The sequence below is a fragment of the Chrysochloris asiatica genome, unplaced genomic scaffold (assembly GCF_000296735.1).
Source record: "Chrysochloris asiatica unplaced genomic scaffold, ChrAsi1.0 scaffold00007, whole genome shotgun sequence".
In the NCBI taxonomy this organism is placed as follows: Eukaryota; Metazoa; Chordata; class Mammalia; order Afrosoricida; family Chrysochloridae; genus Chrysochloris; species Chrysochloris asiatica.
Genome location: NW_006408525.1, coordinates 27,858,422 through 27,877,118, shown reverse-complemented (window position 1 = coordinate 27,877,118; position 18,697 = coordinate 27,858,422). Strand labels below are relative to the sequence as shown.

The 18,697-nt window shown below is 52.3% G+C and overlaps 3 protein-coding genes across 4 annotated transcripts; 2 read left to right on the top strand and 1 right to left on the bottom strand.

Moving 5' to 3' along the window:
• The first annotated feature begins 684 nt into the window (after positions 1-684).
• On the top strand, positions 685-4,550 carry RAB5C (RAB5C, member RAS oncogene family). The gene is made up of 5 exons (XM_006832653.1): positions 685-919; positions 2,180-2,331; positions 2,602-2,724; positions 3,665-3,758; positions 4,428-4,550. The coding sequence occupies exons 1-5, from the start codon at positions 754-756 to the stop codon at positions 4,541-4,543; spliced, it is 651 nt and encodes a 216-aa protein (XP_006832716.1). The 5' UTR covers positions 685-753; the 3' UTR covers positions 4,544-4,550.
• Positions 4,551-6,943: 2,393 nt separating this feature from the next.
• HSPB9 (heat shock protein, alpha-crystallin-related, B9) lies at positions 6,944-7,422 on the bottom strand. The gene is given in 2 exon segments (XM_006878319.1): positions 6,944-7,230; positions 7,233-7,422. Coding segments are annotated over 2 exon segments (477 nt in total).
• Positions 7,423-8,640: 1,218 nt separating this feature from the next.
• Positions 8,641-17,613, top strand: KAT2A (K(lysine) acetyltransferase 2A). Of its 2 annotated transcripts, none has more exons than XM_006832652.1 (18): positions 8,641-8,979; positions 9,116-9,239; positions 9,547-9,692; positions 9,797-9,886; positions 10,169-10,350; positions 10,451-10,642; positions 11,405-11,511; positions 11,633-11,743; positions 11,840-11,976; positions 12,059-12,267; positions 12,445-12,571; positions 13,357-13,467; positions 13,827-13,970; positions 14,235-14,349; positions 14,431-14,467; positions 14,546-14,609; positions 14,730-14,814; positions 17,420-17,613. In XM_006832652.1, exons 1-18 carry the CDS (start codon positions 8,641-8,643, stop codon positions 17,611-17,613), a joined length of 2,514 nt encoding a protein of 837 aa, XP_006832715.1. The 2 variants fall into 2 exon arrangements, with proteins under 2 accessions (XP_006832715.1, XP_006832714.1); XM_006832651.1 differs by having other exon boundaries at positions 11,837-11,976.
• The last annotated feature ends 1,084 nt before the right edge of the window (positions 17,614-18,697 follow it).

Genomic DNA, 18,697 nt, shown 5'->3' with positions numbered 1-18,697 from the left:
CAAGGAAAGAAGCAGCGGCTGAGCAAGTGAAAGGTAGCTTTTACTCAGTGTTCCAGCTGTCAGAAAGGAAGTTTATCAGCTATTTCTACAAAATAGCAGAAAATGGCTATTTTGATTTGGCTCTTTGGCCTGGCCAGGCCCTGGTCCCTGAGTGCCCACAAGGTTGACTGGCCACCTTATCTAAGGAGCTTTCTACTGGGACTCCCTGTGCCCTTGTCTGCCTCCCCACCCACTCTGGCTCTGCACAGAAACAGGCTGTGAGTCAAGCTCACAGACTGCAAGTTCATTGTTTGTTGGCCTAAATCCTAGTGTCTTCTTGGACATTGTCTGCACCCCAAGGAGCCTTGGCTTCAGCCTTGACACACTCTAGTGGCTGTGGATGTAGAGGTACATATTTGGGGTCAGTAAGGCAGGGAGTTTGCTCAGAACCATGAGCCTGAAATTGGGAGACTACCTTTCTCCATGACTCAGATGGTTGTAGAGCAAATAAATGCGTTGCGCAGTCTAGTTAGGGTCTCCTCATGACTCCAGGACGAAGGGTCTGGGGTGAGGGAAGGCAGCCAGGTAGATCATGGGGTAGGTGGACGGAGAGCTCTGTGGCTCATGAAGGGGTTAATGTGCAGCAGTTCAGGCCTAACCCAGCACTCTCATTTCTCTCTTGCAGTTGGAGACCCCCTCCCCACCAAGTGCCTCTTTGCTTAGCACTGGCCCCCCGCCCCCACGCTCACTGGTACCACAACAGCGGGACGGGCCATGGCGGGTCGGGGAGGTACAGCACGACCCAACGGACCAGCCTCTGGGAACAAGATCTGCCAATTTAAGCTGGTCTTGCTGGGGGAGTCTGCCGTGGGCAAATCCAGCCTTGTCCTCCGCTTTGTCAAGGGGCAATTCCACGAGTACCAGGAGAGCACAATCGGAGGTGAGTGGGCACGAGGTTGTGAGGGCAGCCTGGCATTGAGGGGAGGGGGAACCATGCACCTCCAGTTCATCTGGGTGCTGAGAGGGGAAAGCCAGTTTCGCACCTGGCTCCGGCTCTTTGTTATTTGGGCGCGCTGGCCCGGCCTGGCCTGGCCTTGGGAAGAGAGAGGCTGAGTCTGGAGCTCTGTGGGCCCTGGGCTGGCTCTTCTCTAACTGACGGTGCACGTGCCCCAGCCTCTCCCTGCTTCCAGAATGGGGAAATGGCCCCGGGGAGTCGTGGCTGGGAGTGGAGGCTGGGCTTCTGAAGCTGACCTTTACCCTTTCTTTTGTATGTCATTGATTTTTCCCAGTGGTCAGCATTTAGGATGTGAGGGGCTGGACTCAGCCTCTTGCCTTTGTGGACAGTACACACCCTGAGAGGTCAGGACTGTCCTTGGGCTTGAGTCATCCTCTCTACCCTCTTACTTGGGAGGAGGTGTCCAGGCAGCTGAAACAAAATGGGCCATGTCAGCAGTCCTCCCGCTGCCTCCTCAGCACGCGGGTCAGGAGCAGGAGAGGGGGATGTGAGGCCGAGTCCCAGGTCCCTCAGTGAGCGGCGAGGGTAGGTGAGGAGAGCTGACTTTCTACAGAGAGCTGGGTCCAGGGACACAGGGAGCCTCCTGTGAAGCATTCGCACAAGTGCCCCATGTTCCCTTATCTCTTTAGACCAAAGATAGAGTCAGTGTGTCCCCTGAAAGTCAGGCTACTGCATGGCCATGCAGGAATGGGTCTCAGTCAGAGTTGGGGGTGGTGGCAGGCAGGTGGGAAACTGGCCGCCTAGCTTCCACCTGCAGTGGAACAGTGTGTCCTCTGGGAACAGAAGGTCAGCAGCACCCATGGGCTGGAGCATACCCAGGGACTGGAGGACTCTCTGGGGGTTGGGGGTGGGGAGGCTGAGCTCTTGTGGCGAGCCCAGGAGGAAGATGGGGAGTGGACTTTACTTGGGAATCAGGTTCCTGGGGCATTTCTTCACCTGTCCTTACGGCAGTAGGCAGCCCTTCTCTTCCTTCGTTGGCCAGGCTGATCCTGGAGAACCTGTACATCCCTGTCCCCGAGACACTCATAGATACAGGAATTCCATTTGCCCTGCTGAGGCCTGTGTTAGCTGTTGGCCTGCTAGGCTTCTCTGTGCCTCTCTCAGAGCCTTGCTGTCACCGGTGGAGTGTGTGGTGGCGGCTTCTCTAACCTGTTCTTGTCTGATGACACCACCTTCTCTCTGCAGCGGCCTTCCTCACACAGACTGTCTGCTTGGACGACACGACAGTCAAGTTTGAGATCTGGGACACGGCTGGGCAGGAGCGGTATCACAGCCTGGCCCCCATGTACTATCGGGGGGCCCAGGCCGCCATCGTGGTCTATGACATCACCAATACAGTAAAGATGGTTTTTTTCTTTCCCTGTTATTCATCTCTGGAAGCCCCTGGAATTGGGCTATAGAATAGGCCCTGTTTCAGACCCCTCAACCCTGTGTTCCTGGGGTGGTATGTGAGCAAACTTCCTCTGTTGTTTGGGGCTATCTCACCAGGATCTTTAAGGTCCTGGCATCTTAGCCATCTTGGCTGTGACAGCTCAAGCTTCTTTAGGGTGTGACCCTGGGCAGAATGCCTCCTCCATCCCTTGACATTCTGGCCCTGTTCTCCACAGGATACATTTGCACGGGCCAAGAACTGGGTGAAGGAGTTACAGAGGCAGGCCAGCCCCAATATCGTCATCGCACTCGCAGGCAACAAGGCGGATCTGGCCAGCAAGAGAGCCGTGGAATTCCAGGTGTGGAGCTGGGTGGGCCCAGGGGGCGGAGTACACCAGGCTGCTCCAGGGGCCTTTGGGAGGGGCCAGGCTTTAGTCTTCTGTCCCCCTAGTAGCTCAAGCATGGGCCTAAAAGGAGGTGTCCCCTGCCTCGCCTAGTTATTTATCTTTGAGGGGAGAGGGTTACAATGTATAGTGTAAACTACTGTTAATTTTTTCTTGTAAATTCAATTTTTGAAAAAGGATTCCTTTTTAAATCTAATACAAAAAGATATATGGAATGGAACTAAAGTCTCTTCTTACCTTAGAAACCCAGAATCCCTTTCCCAAGGTTCCCCACCATTCTTTGTCTTTCTAGAAATAGGCCCAGGTGTATGAATCCCTTTCTTTACACAGTCGGGAGCATGCTATCATGCATGCATTCTCATCATTTAGTTTTACCCTTCCTTTACTGATTGTCCTGGTGTGGTTCTGTGGGTTAATGCGCTGGACTGCAGAGTCGGTTTGAACCACAAATTCAAGAATCCAAGCTCACCAGCCGCTCCTCAGAAATCCTATACAGGGTTGCTGTGGGTCGGAACTGACTTAATGGCACTTAACAACAACAAATTAGTGATGGACCCTGGGTAGTTTGTAATAGCAGCTGACTGAAGACAGTGCAGCACTTACCATCCACGTACCTGTGCTCTGTCCAGACGGCCAGGGGTCTCTGTAGAATGACTTTCCAGAAGTGGTCCTAGCCTTGTCATTTCATAGCATAGACCTAGAAAAACCTGAGTAAGACAACGGCTGCTGTGTGTGAGCTGAGGGGTCGGGCATGGGGTCAATGTCTTAGGAGAATGCGGAGCAGGAAAGCATGAAGCCCTGCACTGGTCCAGGGATGAGATTTATCCCGGGCCCTAGCCACTGCCAACAGCCAACAGTTCCTTCCCATCTCCTCTCTCACTTCCATCCGAACCAGGAAGCACAAGCCTATGCAGATGACAACAGTTTGCTGTTCATGGAGACATCAGCCAAGACTGCAATGAACGTGAATGAAATCTTCATGGCAATAGGTAAGTCACCTCCCACCAAGGGTGTATGGGCTGCCTACTGTTCTGTAGTAGGTCTCTGGGAATCCCTTCATTGTTCTAATAGAATAGTTGGCTAACTCCCCCAGGTAGATAGTTCACCCAGAATTTACTCTAGCCTGAGCCAGAGTTTCAGCATTCCACTCCTGCACACAGTAGCTTGCTACCCATTTCAGAGATTACAATCACCACCCCTCATCCATTTCTCTAGACTCTGGTATCAGCCTGCCTATGTTCAAAAGCTAGCTCTACCACTCACTGCTCTGTAGCCTTGAGTGTGTTGGTTCACTTTGCTTTACCTCAGTTTCCTGACACATTCAGAACTTGCCTGGCACCTTGTTGTTGTTGTTGTTGTTAAGTGCCATCGAGTCGGTTCCGACCCATAGCGACCCTGTACAGGGTTTCTGAGGGTGTAAATCTTTATGGGAGTAGAAAGCCTCATCTTTCTCCCACGGAGCAGCTGATAGTTTCGAACCGCTGACCTTAAGGTTCACAGCCCGATTCGTAACCACTACACTTCCAGAGCTCCTTGCAGCCCTCAAATCTGTGAGTTATCATTGATGGAAGGGTGAAGAGCAGGTTGTACTTAAGTGGCATTAGGAGAGTATTAGGGATCCCCCTCAAATGCGGTTTTTCTCCTCCTCTCCCAAACAGCTAAGAAGCTTCCCAAGAACGAGCCCCAGAGTGCTGCTGGTGCTCCGGGCCGGAACCGAGGTGTGGACCTCCAGGAAAACAACCCAGCCAGCCGGAGCCAGTGCTGCAGCAACTGAGCCCCCCCTTGCCTGCCTACTGCCCCCACCTCCTCCGTCTGAACGACCCGACTGGAATCCACTCTAACCAATCGCACTTAACGACCGGGCCACCGCTGGGGGGGGGGGAGCGGAGGCGTTCGGCAAGCCGTCGTCGTCGGCGCGTTCAATTCCCACCTCCTCCATACACAGAGTAGACAGGGATGGGAAACTTGGACATTGGCTACCCAACTGGGGGGGGGGGGGGGGGGGGCAGGGGGAGGGGTCCACCATGATTTCTCCAGATAATTTGGATCATAGGCCGGAGTGAGTTATTCTACCTGCACCTTTCTGTACAAATACTAATTCAATTTTAAGTCTTAAGTCACTTTTTTAATATATATGATCTTTTGCTCTTCCCACTTCCTTCCCTTCCTTCTGTTCCCCCACTTTCCCTTTGCTGGTAGTGGCCACATGCTCCTATGCCTCAGCCTCGTATATGGGGTCAAGGGGCTGAATAGCAGGCTCGGCAGGAACATCTACATCCTTACCTTGTTTAGAGCGGGTGTCGTTTGGGGTGGCGGGGAAGGCCCTGGAGGCGAGGGTCGGGGAGTAAGCCCTTCCCTCAGTGGACCTCAGCCCCCCAGCTGGGAAAGAAACACCATTACTAGGATTACTTACCACACATGAAAATGTAACAGCCACGAACCAACTGCCCACCCCACCCCCTCGGTCACCCTGACCTCTGGCTCTGAACCCTGTTTTGACCAAATCACGATGATGAGTATTTGCGGGGGGTGGGTAAGGGGGGGAGTGGGGACGGGATGGAACCAACTTTTTCTGTATTTTGTATTGTATGTTTTCTTCAACATGTAACCAATCAGTATCTTGTCAATATAGTCAGCCGATCGACCTCGCTCTTGTCTTCCTTGTCTTTCTCTGGCAGAGTTTATCAGACCGTACCGCCAATTTTCTTGATGTTAATGTGAAATGAACTACTGAATCTTAGTCAAACAAAGGCCTTTTTTTTTTTTTCCTACCATGAGGGATGCTGGTGGTCATGGTAACCAAGAGAAAGAGGCCCTTACTGTTAGCGACTCTTGTGGGATAGAAGTAGAGTCACACTGACCTGGGCTGAATCTCTGAATCCACCAAATTGAAACTTGAGGATCCCGCATCAGCCTCCTTCCCATTACATAATACATGGGCAGGGTGATAGGCAGTATGTATTGGAAGATTGATGGCTTTGGAAACACTAGAAGCGACCTCTCTGGAGTCTTTGGTTGGTCTGTAAAGGAAGATGATGAGGCTTTCTGCTTCCACAAAGATTTATAGCCTCGGAAACCCTATCAGGGTCGCTATGGGTCACTAACAGCAATAGCAGGCCCAGATGGGACTTGGTCCTTTCATCCTCTAGAACCGGTGGGGAACATCTGACCCTTGGGCGGAGAGAAATCATTTGATCTGGCTCTGCCAAGGCAATTGCAGTTCAAGACATTGCATTTGTTAAGTGCCTTCAAGTGGATTCTGACTCCTAGGGTGGTTTTCAAGAAATGGCTAGTGAATTGGAACCACCCACCTTGTGGTTCAGTGCATTATCCCACAGTGCCACACCAGGGCTCTAGCCCATATTTGTTGTTAAGTGCCATTGTGTGGGTTCTGACCCATAGCGACCCTGTATAGGGTTTCCAAGAAGTGGCTGGTGAGCTTGAACCACCAACTTTGCAGATCAAACTAGCTTTATAGTCCAACGTATGAACCCGCAGTGCCACACCATCACATTGTTGTTATTAAAGTGCCATCGAGTTGGTTCCGACCCATAGCGACCCTGTATAGGGTTTTTGAAGAGCAGCTGGTGAGCTCGAGCCACCGACCTTGCAGTTAAAACACCTTTGCAGGCTGGCATATTAACCCATAGCACCACACCAGAACTCCACATTAGGGGTGAGTTAATTAAATGTTTGACCAACTATAGCAGGCTGATTTTCAAGTGGATAATTTTGGATGGCCCATGAATGATGTTATAAATCTTGGCAGAAAAAGGTTTTCCACTCTTGATCTAGAACCTCAGGTTGGTCATAAGGCCAAAGCTGCACCTGGCTTTCCTCACCACCTTCTCCCACTGCTCCCACGTTCATGTACACACATGCACGCACGCGTGCCGGGGCCCAGCTAGCCCTTCCCTGCTCTTGGGATCCTCTGCTGGCTCTGGAGCTAGGTGTAGTTTGGGTGCCCCAGGCCCACTGCTGCTCCTTGCTTGGACCTGATGCCCTAACAGAGAAGTGAGCACAGTAGGGGAGCACACCTTTCCATCTTCCATGGCCACAGCCTCGTCCTTTCTTGGTGGTTGAAGTGCCCGCCTCCCTCTGTCTGTACTTTCACTCCACCCTCAGGAAGAACCAGGGACAACTCTTCTGCTGCACACCAAGGTTGTTTACTGGCTCAGGCTAGGTTGTAGCTCTTAGAGCTGCGGCCCCCGAGTCTGGAAGGTGGTCCTGTCTCGACTTCCGGAGGGGGGGGTAGAGCCCCGCAATGGCTTCGGACACACAGTTGGCCGTAGGGTGTCAGGCAGCAGGTCATGGTGGCTGGATCGAGGTCAGGTGGTAGTTGCATTTGCTGGTGCACTTTTCGTGCCATGCAAAAGCCTCCCCCGTCTGGGCCGCAGCTCTCCAGGTGCTGCTGACCTGTCACCATCAGGCACCCCTTATTGACCCGCACCTCCAGCTCTCCGGGTTGAAGCCATGGGTATCCACCTTCAATTGGAAGCTGCTTTTTGCTTGGTCATCCTCCACAGCTGTGGGATCATTGCTGAGCAGCCGCACTGGCAGCCTGACCACAGGATTCTGTTAGACAAGAGCTACGCTTGGACGCCGGGACGCCACCACCTTCTCGTTGGAGAGGCCACTCCCTACCCGCTGCATAGGTGTGAGCAACTGCTGTCCTAGTGCGCGCGCCTCCCGGAACGCAGAGCTCGCTTGGAGCGTGGAAGAGCCACGGGTGCGCTCACAAGGGGCCACACCGGAGAAAAGACAAGGACCCTCTCACACCCGTGCGTGCTTGGCACCGCACTGCCTAGCTCAGCTCAGTTCCCATAGCTTTTGTGTGTGGGTGAGAGTCAGGGTCAGCTATGCAAGCCCTAACCCCTAGCTCTGGTGCTCCGGCTCCTTTTATCATGGATCCTGACTCTTTCAAGGACCCTTCCTCACCTGACAGGGGAGGCTGTGACTGAACTGGACCGAAATTGTGAGAGTTTCATGTTAAGGCACCAAAATCAGATCGAGCCTCCAGGCTGTGAGGGACTGTCTGGATCTTCCAGGAATCAGGTGTGGGGGCAAGAAGGATTGCTCCCAGCAAAGTGTTGCAGACCCGGGTCTTCCTTTCTCTGGAAGTCCTGCCTTTCCCTAACCACACACAAGAGTTTCTCTCCCAAGTGCTGCTGGGTCCGCTGTGTGGCAGAAGACTGGACTCTGGGCCCACAAAGATGAAGATGTGGGTGGGCCCTGCCCTCAAAACTGGAGGAGAGTCCCTCGTCTTTCTTTGTAACCACAGCCGTGCCTCTAGCACTCAGCATTCTTCAAATAAACTTACTGAAATGTGATATACTTACAGAAAAGTGCATAAATCATACAGTTAATGATCACACTCATGTAATGAACACACAGCTCAAGAAACAGAAGTGTTGCAAAATTTCAGTATCTTCAGTAACAGCAACTCTGTCCCGGGGGAACACCTGTAGGGCAAGGCCTTTGCGGAGGTGGGGACTTGACCCCAAGTCCAAGGCCAGTGCATGGGGCCGGGTGGCAGACAAGAGTTCATGACTCCCCAGAACAGACTTCTGTTTTCTGGGGACGATCCTCCTTGTCTCTAATAGAACACTGTCTTGAATATCGTGGAAGCCTCCAAGAGAGATGGGAAGTGAGGCGGGGTCCATTTGGGTTGCTCGCTCAGGGTTTACCTGGCAGCCTGTGGTTCAGGGAACAAGACAGAAATGTCAGGAAGCAAAAGGCAGAGGGGAACGACTACAGAAGACTACAATTCCCATCATGCACCAGTGCAGCAACGCCTGCGCACTGAGTGCCGGTTGCCCATGCGGCCCTAGGGCTGGGAGCGCCGCGCCGCGCTCCGCTGCTGGGGAGGCCATGGCGGAACCTTCCCAGGCCTCGACCCCGGCCCCGGCCGCACAGCCCCGTCCCCTTCAATCCCCAGTCCCTGCCCCAATTCCGACTCCTGCTCCCAGTCCTGCTTCGGCTACAGCTCCAGCTCCCTCTTCGGCACCAGCACTCGCCTCAGCTGCAGCCCCAGCCGGGAGCACAGGGACTGGGGGACCCGGGGTAGGAAGTGGGGGAGCCGGTAGCGGAGGGGATCCTGCTCGACCTGGCCTGAGCCAACAACAACGCGCCAGTCAGAGGAAAGCGCAAGTCCGGGGGTTGCCGCGCGCCAAGAAGCTTGAGAAGCTAGGGGTCTTCTCTGCTTGCAAGGTGGGGGCGGAGCCTGGATTGAAAAGGGGCGGGGCCTGGGGCGTCCAAGGGCTTGGATGGGAATGGGGGCAAGCTCTTGCGTGGGGAGCAGAGCAGCTCTTTGCAGTGGGTCGTTGATTAATCTTTTTGCCTGCAGGCCAATGAAACCTGCAAGTGTAATGGCTGGAAAAACCCCAAGCCCCCCACTGCACCCCGCATGGACCTACAGCAGCCAGCTGCTAACCTGAGCGAGCTGTGCCGCAGCTGTGAGCACCCCTTAGGTAAGGCCAGCAGAGCCCTGGACCTTGGGGAGTCGAGGGAGGACTGCTGGCTCTTGAGTGAACTAGATGCTATCAGTCCCTCATCGCTGAAAGACCAAAGATGCCTCCTAGGGAGGGATTGGGTTGGGAGTATGTATACTTGCCTCAAAGGAGGACAAGGAAATCAGGAGACTACCCAAGGACTGACACAGAAGCAGCTAGTCTCATTAGCTGGTAACTGGACAGATGAGCTATGAAGAGGGGAAAGAGGTCCCTGTTGATGGCTTCTACCCAGGCCTCCTAACTCTTCCACTTGTCCCTCTTGCAGCTGACCACGTGTCCCACTTGGAGAATGTATCTGAGGATGAGATCAACCGGCTCTTAGGGATGGTGGTAGATGTGGAGAATCTGTTCATGTCTGTTCACAAGGAGGAGGACACAGACACCAAGCAGGTGTATTTCTACCTCTTCAAGGTGAGTTTCCTCCCAATGAGGGAAGGCGTGCATGGATGAGGCATAGGGCTAGTACACCTCCAGCTCTGCTGACCAACACTCTACCCTTTCCTCTTCCTCCCTAGCTCCTGCGGAAATGCATCTTGCAGATGACCCGGCCCGTGGTGGAGGGGTCTTTAGGCAGCCCCCCATTTGAGAAGCCTAATATTGAGCAGGTGGGATGGGGATTGTGGTAAGAGGAAAACTGGGGAACTTGGATTCTTCATCCTCCCTGGGCTGAGTGCAAGGTAGAGGTTCAGAGCAGCGAAAAGGTTCTGTGAGGAGTGGGACAGTTTTCTCTGCAGAGAGCCCCAGAGTGAGAGGCGAGCCTCATCTTTGCCTGCAGAGAGCATTTGCTTTTGAATAAGAAGCCCTTAGCTGACTGCTCATACCTCTCTCTCACACACACACACACACACACACCCCTGTTTTGTCTCCTCTCTCCCACCCCTTCTCAGGGTGTGCTGAACTTCGTGCAGTACAAATTCAGCCACCTGGCTCCCCGGGAGCGCCAGACGATGTTTGAGCTCTCAAAGATGTTTCTACTCTGTCTTAACTACTGGAAGCTTGAGACACCTGCTCAATTCCGGCAGAGGTCCCAAGCTGAGGATGTAGCCACCTACAAGGTCAATTATACCAGGTAGGGCTGGCCTGGGGTCGGTTGCATGGGGCCAGGTGTATAGGTCCAGCCTAGGCTTAGTGGTTGCCACCTTCACCTGCCACCTTCCTCACCTCCACAGGTGGCTCTGTTACTGCCACGTGCCTCAGAGCTGTGATAGCCTCCCCCGCTATGAGACCACTCATGTCTTTGGGCGGAGCCTGCTCCGCTCCATCTTCACCGTTACCCGCCGGCAGCTGCTAGAGAAATTCCGAGTAGAAAAGGATAAGCTGGTACCCGAGAAGCGGACGCTCATCCTCACTCACTTCCCCAAGTAAGGCTCATATTGGCCTCTCAGTATCTTGTCTCAAATTCTTATCTTTGCTGTTGCCTCTTTTTTTTTTCCTGGAGTGGTTCCTCCTCCATGTCTGTGCGTCTTTTGGGGCCTGGGCATCTAACTGGCTGACTCGCCCTGGCCCAGATGCAACTTGCCTTGTAGGTGCTAGCCTGGGGATGACTGGGCCATGGTGCAAGTGCTAATGTGGCCCCTCCCATGCCCATGGTAAACAGTACTAGTTGTTTCTTCTGAACCTGGACTCAGCATCAGAATTCTTCCCCCAACAGCCCTCCAAGAAACTAGAATTGACACTTGAGGGACAACCGATTTCCATCCTTGTTCTAGTCCTTTCTGTAACATTTTCCTCTGCTCAGCCGTCATATCTTCTGCTCATTTTAAGCCTGGTTCATGACTCCTCTGTTCAGAAAGCTGGTCCTGACAACAACGGGCCCTCCAGTGTTCCTCCTGCCCCCAGGTGGTGAGCTCTGAGCCCCATTTTGATACTGAGGTGACTGAGGCTCAGGGTGACTCGGTGTGCTGCCTTTGTGCAGGAAGTGGGCCTCTGGAAGTGTCTTACCCTCTTGCCTTCAACTGGGGGCTTCACTAAAGGCAGAGGGTGTATCTTCTTGCAGACTTTCAGTTCCTTGGGAACAGATCTGTCTCTTTCCCCTGCCTTCTACCTTTTTGGTGCCGCACTCCAGGCTCTGCCCTTAGTTGGAGGGATAGAGTTGTAGGGCCCACCGTGTGCCTTCCGCCTAGATTCCTGTCCATGCTGGAGGAAGAGATCTACGGGGCCAACTCTCCGATCTGGGAGTCCAGCTTCACCATGCCACCCTCAGAGGGGACCCAGCTGGTGCCCCGCCCAAGTATGTACCATCTTCCTGGCTGAGCTAAGCACCCCGGAAAGAGAGGGGCTGAATGCAGAAGGACCTGGGTCCCTGTGACATCTGCCCATACCTAACTCCAGTCCTGATTTTTCTGTCTTAGCCACTGTCAGTGCAGCGGTTGTCCCCAGCACCCCCATCTTCAGCCCCACCATAGGTGGGGGCAGCAACAGCTCCCTGAGTCTGGATTCTGGAGGGGCTGAGCCCATGCAAGGTGAGTACTTGACCTCTGGCTTCTGACTACATGTATCCTTCCCCCAACCTCTGGATGCTCCTAAGAGACTTGCCAACCCTCCCTTTCCCACAGCAGGTGAGAAGAGGAAGCTCCCAGAGAACTTGACCCTGGAGGATGCCAAGCGGCTGCGAGTGATGGGTGACATCCCCATGGAACTGGTTAACGAGGTCATGCTGACCATCACAGACCCTGCTGCCATGCTGGGGCCCGAGGTGGGCAGCCAACAGTCAGTGGGGGGAGAGGGGCCCTCACCAGCTGGAGACCTTGGCTCACTGCCCCTCCTGTGGTGCCCAGACCAGCCTGCTGTCAGCCAATGCAGCCCGGGATGAGACCGCCCGTCTGGAGGAGCGCCGAGGAATCATTGAGTTCCACGTCATTGGCAATTCACTGACGCCCAAGGCCAACCGACGGGTGTTGCTCTGGCTTGTGGGGCTACAGAACGTCTTCTCACACCAGCTGCCACGCATGCCCAAGGAGTATATCGCCCGCCTCGTCTTTGACCCGTGCGTCCCTAGAAGAGCCTCCTCCTTGGCCCCCATCCCCAGGCTGCCCCCTCCAACCTTTGGGAATTCTTCAGCCTCACTTCCCCCCTTGAACTTAGCTCAGACTTCCAGGGCTGGCGGGACCTGGGGAGCTTTTGGTGAGCAGGTAGAGGCTATGACATGCCCCTTTCCTCTCAGGAAACACAAGACTCTGGCCTTGATCAAGGACGGGAGGGTCATCGGTGGGATCTGTTTCCGCATGTTCCCCACCCAAGGCTTTACGGAGATTGTCTTCTGTGCTGTCACCTCAAATGAACAGGTCAAGGTGAGCGCAGTTACCCTCCCCCCTAGGCTGCTGGGTCCAGTCCAGAGCAGCTGGATGTGCTGATGCTCAGCCCCTAACCCTTTCCAGTTTGGAAAGAACTTTTTTAGTGGCCAGATGGTTCCTCCCACGCCCACCAGGTGGCATTTGTACTTCTGAGAACATTGGATTCAGAAAGCACCTGTTGACAATGGAGCCCAAGAATCAGCAGCACTTAAATGGACCTGTGTTTTCTTCATCCCAAGGCCATTTACATACTTGGGAAATTAGGCATTGTTCTTATACTCTTGCACTGGGTGACCATTCCTCAATTCCAAAGACCCACCTGGTGCCTCCTTGGTCCAGATGACGTATGGGAGACAGAGTGTCTTTGAGGCTCAGCTGGTATGACTAGCAGACCCCTTGTGATGCCCCCTGTCCCTCCATTTCTAAAGCCCGGAGACTAGAACCCAGTGGCCTGGTTTGGAATCAGGCCTGTTTAACTGTATCCTAGGCCTACTGTGGCTGGAGTCTGACTTGGGACATGTTTCCTAACCTAGCCAAGTGCTTTCTCATCTACAGAATGCACCCGGGGGTGGGAACCACCTCATGGGTTAACTTGAGAATTAGGCCTGGCTCAGAGTGAGCACTTGATCACCCTGTGCCCTTCATTTTCCTTCCCATAAACCCCCTTCCTCTGTGTGGCAGCTTAGCTCTCCAGCTTCCCTGCCCCTTTCCTTCTCTGCCCCTACTCTCTGGGCTCTGGGTCCTCCTGAGGCCTCTCCAACACCAGGCTCACCTCCCTGCAGGGATACGGGACTCACCTGATGAACCACCTGAAGGAGTATCACATCAAACACAACATTCTCTACTTCCTCACCTATGCTGATGAGTATGCCATCGGCTACTTCAAAAAGCAGGTGACCCTCAGCCTCACCCTACCCTGCACCAACTCCCGGGTGTGAATAGAGGGGGAGTCCTCTCTTGTCCTGTGTTGCATTCACCACTGTGGGGAAGTCCTTCATGCCTGGCTTCCTCCTGACACGGCCCCAGTGAAACGTGAGGATCCTAAGGGGCAGAAGGGCAGGCTCCTGGGGGTGAGGTGGAAAGGGGCAGCTGTCCTGAAGCTTTTCTAGGGACAGACCAAGCCCTCCCTGTGTGTTGAATACTTTGTCAGGTACCCAGGGAGGGAGAGCGTGCCCCTCATGTTCTTTGGGGAGGGGTTATGGAAGTTGGAAAACATATACTGATGCATTAAGACATGACCATCTTCCTGCAGGGCTTCTCCAAGGACATCAAGGTGCCCAAGAGCCGCTACCTGGGCTACATCAAGGACTATGAAGGTGCAACCCTGATGGAGTGTGAGCTAAATCCCCGGATCCCCTACACGGAGTTGTCTCACATCATCAAGAAGCAGAAGGAGGTTGTGTGTGTGTGTGTGTGTGTGTGTGTGTGTGTGTACATGTGTGTTTTATGAACATACATGAGGGGGTGCACACAAGGATGTGGACATGCACCATGTGGTACCTGCAATTATCCGTGTGTGGGCACGAGCTGGGGCCTTGGGTCTTGCTCTGCCTCTCGGGACGTTTGGAGGGAGTGACCTGGGATTCTTCTGACTGTGGCCCTGGGCAGGTGGTTGCAATGGAGGGCTGGAGTTAGCTCCTCAGACCCTTCCTTCTCGCAGATCATCAAGAAGTTGATTGAACGCAAACAGGCCCAGATCCGCAAGGTCTACCCTGGGCTCAGCTGCTTTAAGGAAGGCGTGAGGCAAATCCCTGTGGAGAGTGTTCCTGGCATTCGTAAGCAGGGGTCTCAGCAGGGAGGGCTCACTGTTGTGGGGGGGTGCAGACATTCTGAGTAACAGTCTCCCCACTTCACAGGAGAGACAGGCTGGAAACCACTGGGAAAAGAGAAGGGGTGAGTGTTGCATTGAGAGAGAGGGAGGGTGGGGAAGACGGGAATCAGGCACCTTAGCTCGACATCTCTCACCCCCAGGAAGGAGCTAAAGGACCCTGACCAGCTCTACACAACCCTCAAAAACCTGCTAGCTCAGATCAAGGTGGGGAGTCCCGGGCCCTGACTTATATTATGATCTGGTCTGGGGTGGTGGCAGACGGGAAGGCTGGACATGGGGCTCAGTGCCTCCCCCCACTCCCCACCCCCGTGGATCTCTTTGCAGTCCCACCCCAGTGCCTGGCCGTTCATGGAGCCTGTGAAGAAGTCGGAGGCCCCAGACTACTATGAGGTCATCCGCTTCCCCATTGGTGAGCATGCTCTTTCCAGCCCCTTCCACCTCCACCAACAGATCCACTTCTGCCTCACTGGGCCATCTGGCCCACCTTAGCAGACAGCTACAGCTCTTCCCCCCCAAAGCTTTTTTAATATTTTTTAAAAATATAAAAAAATTTTTAATATTTAAAAAAAAAAAAAAAAAAGGTTCCCATTCAACAATGACTCTGCATGTTGTAGGTTGACATTATTTACATTCTTCACATTGTATCAACATTCTGACTATACTGTTTCTGTTCTAGTTGTTCCGTTACCCAGTGTCACAGCCCCCCAACCCTCTCAATCTATGTTTTAGAGTCTCTTTTGCCATTTAGTCTCCATAGCTGGTCTTTAAATGAGCATAGCACTCAAGAGTGAGGTCCAGTTCTTTATAAGCTAGCCTGTTACTTAGGTAAAAGGTGACTCGCAATAGTTTTGGCTCAAGACTTAAAGACTATCTCAGGGCAATTCAGTGTGTCCAGTAAGACTAGATTTTTTTATTTAATGTCCAGTTTTGTTCTGCGTGTTTCTCCTTTTCTGTCAGGCTCCACAGGTCCTGATCAGAACATAGGGGAGTGGCAGTGGGCATCGTCTAGTTCGTCCAGTCTCAGGGTAGAGGAGTCCATGTTGGTTCATGTAAGCAATTAGTCCTGTAGACTGGTTCTTCTCAGTCTTGAGTCTGAGTTTCTGTCTTTCTTTTTTGCTCCAGCCAAAGAGAAACCAATAGTTGTGTCTTAGATGGCTCCTTGCCAGCACTACTCACCAAAATAGAGTATAGAACCTAAATTCTATAAATTACGTTATGCCAACTGGCTGAGTTGAAACACGACTTCATGAACCTGAGTCTTCAAACCAGAAAACTTACCTCCTGGGATGTGATCCTTAATGATCACATACACATAATTGTATGCACACACATACATACACCTTGTTATGTGCTGTTGAGTTGAGTCCGACTCATAGCCACCCTGTATAGGGTTTCCGAGGAGTGTCTGGTAAGGTTTGAACTGCCGACACTGAAGTTCAAACCAACCTCACAGTCCAGTGTGTTATCCTACAATAGCACATCAGGACTCCTACCTACATATGTGCATATATATATATTTATACATATATACATACATGTATCATGGTGGTTGCAAAGATATATATAAGGGTAAGTCAAAAGTAATAGGGTTCATACACACACAAATTTATTCCAAACAAAACATGTTTATGCATGTCCTTACAATCAGTGGATGGCACGGACAGGTTTTTTCAGTCGTACATTTGCCTCAATCTTGCTAGGGGGCCTTCAAGGGAAAAAAAAAGTCCAATCAAAACAGTGGCTTCTGAGGGGATCTGCCAGGTCAGTTAAATTCAAAGTGAAGAAGTCAGCTCAGAGGTTATGGTGTTTTGGATTACAAAGCAGATCTTGGTAGGTTTCCTGGAAGGACACAAGACAGTCATGGGGGAGCTCATGAAAAAAATTTTGAGAAAATTGAAAACTGCATTAGTGACAAAAAAAACCAAGAAAGTTGTGCTGAGGAATTGTTTTCCATCACAACAATGCACCTGCTGGTTCTTTGATCGTAGCAAAGGTTGTCCTATGCACATACACCACATTTTTTTAAACCATTCATCTGTTGATGGGCACTTAGGTTGTTTCCATCTTTTGGCTATTGTGAGTAATGCTGCAGTGAATATGGGTGTGTGTGTGTGTGTGTGTGTCTGCTTCCCTTCTGTTAGCTCTCTAGCATATATCACAAGTAGAATTGCTGGATCATAAGGTAACTCGAGTTCTGATTTTTTAAGGAAGCGTCATACTGTTTTCTATAACCATTGTACCATTTTACATTCCTACCAGCAGTGAATAAGGAGCTCTGATAACAATAGTTAGGAATCAGGCTGCTAACCTCAAGGTCAGCAAGTCAAAACTACCAGCTGTTCTTCAGGAGAAAGATGAGGCTTTCTGCTCCTGTAAAGATTTACAGCCTCGGAAACCCTATACAGAGTCCCTATGAGTCGGAACCGGCTCTGCAGCACATCACCATCACCAGCAGTGGATAAGAGTTCCAGTTTCGTCAGATCCTCGCCAACATTTGTTGTTACGTGTTTTGTTTTGTTTTTTAACCACTGCCATTTTGATGTCTCATTGGAGTTTTGATTGGCATCTCTACTAGCTAATGACAAGGAATCCTGGTAACATAAGCCGAGCTACAAACCACAAGGTTCAGGAAAAAGATGAGGCTTTCTGCTTCCATAAAGATTTACAGCCTTAGAAATCCAATACAGGGTCGGAAGTGACCCCACAGCACACCACCACCACAAGCAACTCCAGCTAATGATTGATCATCTCTTCAGGTGGTTTTTTGGGGGCTTTTTGAATGTCCTCTTTGATGAAGTGTGTGTGCGTATCTTTGCCCATTTCTAACTGGGTTATTTGTCTCTTACTGAGTTATGACGTTTTGTATATATTTTGGAAATTAGACCCTGATTGGTTGTCATTCCCGAAAAATTTTCCTTCTTTAGGTTATCTTTTTATTCTTTTGATAAAGTCCTTTGATGAGCAGAGTTTCTCCTCGGCCTCTAAAAGCTCTGCTTTTGTCTCCTGCTGCCCAGACTTGAAGACCATGACGGAGAGGCTACGCAGCCGCTACTACGTAACCCGGAAACTCTTTGTAGCAGATCTGCAGCGAGTCATCGCCAACTGCCGGGAGTACAACCCCCCAGACAGCGAGTACTGCCGCTGCGCCAGTGCCCTCGAGAAGTTCTTCTACTTCAAGCTCAAGGAGGGGGGGCTCATTGACAAATAGTCTCTAGCTTTAGACCTGGGGGTTTCCCCCTCACTTGGATTCTGACGTGACCCCCTAGGGATCCCAAGGCCTGCTGACTCTCAGCATAAGACACTCCAGCCTGGCTCCCACTGCCCTTTCTGGATCTGCAGGAACCACCAAGCCTGCAGCTCTTACCCACCCTTCATTGTGTCTGACCTTGGGACTGGGACCCTGTCATTCTAATCTGGCTAGTGGGCCCAGTCTTGGTACCCTAGAGCTATGGCACCTTGGAATCCTGGATCTGGCCCACTTTGGCTGTTTCCTATTGGGCCAGGACTACTGACTTTAACATGAGTTGATTAGGCCCTTCAGAGGTTGGCAATTCAAACGAGACTGTAGGGGCCAAGGCTCGCCCTGCACTGTTCTGTCTGACATTCTGTCTCCCAGGGGTGGGAGATATAGGGGACCATTCATTCCCTGGCATTAATCCCTTGGAGGGAACAATAAAGTTTTTTGTTTTTGTTTTCCCCTTTTGTGTAGTGGTTCTTGGGGATTGCCCCCAACTTTTGCCAGACTGACTGACCTTGGCCACTGTGGTACCCTCAGGACGACAAGTCCCATACCCAATCCAGGACTCCTGGGTGGTGTGGCCTGCCTGGCTGCAGCCTGCCCCTTCACCCCACTCCTGACCCAAGTGCCAGGGACAGCAGAGGCAGCCTGGAGAGGACTTTATTATTGGCTTGGAAAGGGGGTACGGGTGTAGCAGGACCCCAGAGGAATAAAAGAGTGACACCCTGCCAGTAACATAACTGAACCCCCACCCCAACATGCTGAATAGTGTTTCCCCAGAAGGCAGGGGCTGAAAGTTTCTAAGGGGAATGTTAAGCTCCAGGCTCTAGCTGGCTCCTCCCCTTGGTTTCAGTTTCCAGTTCCCATCTCGGCCAAGCTAGGCGGCGTCTTGCAAGCTAAGCCTAGCAGAGCCGCCCTTGGTCAGCCCCCGAGGTGCAGATGAGACCCAGGCCAGGTGGGAGCAGGTGTAGTCTCCCTGTCTGCCAGAACAGTGCCAGCCCTGCCCCCTCAAACTGAAGAGCTCTTCCCCCGCCCAGCTGGCCCCAGCTTCCGG

Bases quoted from the DNA above. Each gene is read 5' to 3' on its own strand.
- RAB5C (XM_006832653.1), top strand. From the start codon at position 754: ATGGCGGGTCGGGGAGGTACAGCACGACCCAACGGACCAGCCTCTGGG. The intron at 2,725-3,664 runs GTGTGGAGCTGG...CATCCGAACCAG, and splicing joins AGAGAGCCGTGGAATTCCAG to GAAGCACAAGCCTATGCAGA. The intron at 3,759-4,427 runs GTAAGTCACCTC...TCTCCCAAACAG, and splicing joins TGAAATCTTCATGGCAATAG to CTAAGAAGCTTCCCAAGAAC.
- KAT2A (XM_006832651.1), top strand. From the start codon at position 8,641: ATGGCGGAACCTTCCCAGGCCTCGACCCCGGCCCCGGCCGCACAGCCC. The intron at 9,887-10,168 runs GTGGGATGGGGA...ACCCCTTCTCAG, and splicing joins AGAAGCCTAATATTGAGCAG to GGTGTGCTGAACTTCGTGCA. The intron at 13,468-13,826 runs GTGACCCTCAGC...ATCTTCCTGCAG, and splicing joins TCGGCTACTTCAAAAAGCAG to GGCTTCTCCAAGGACATCAA.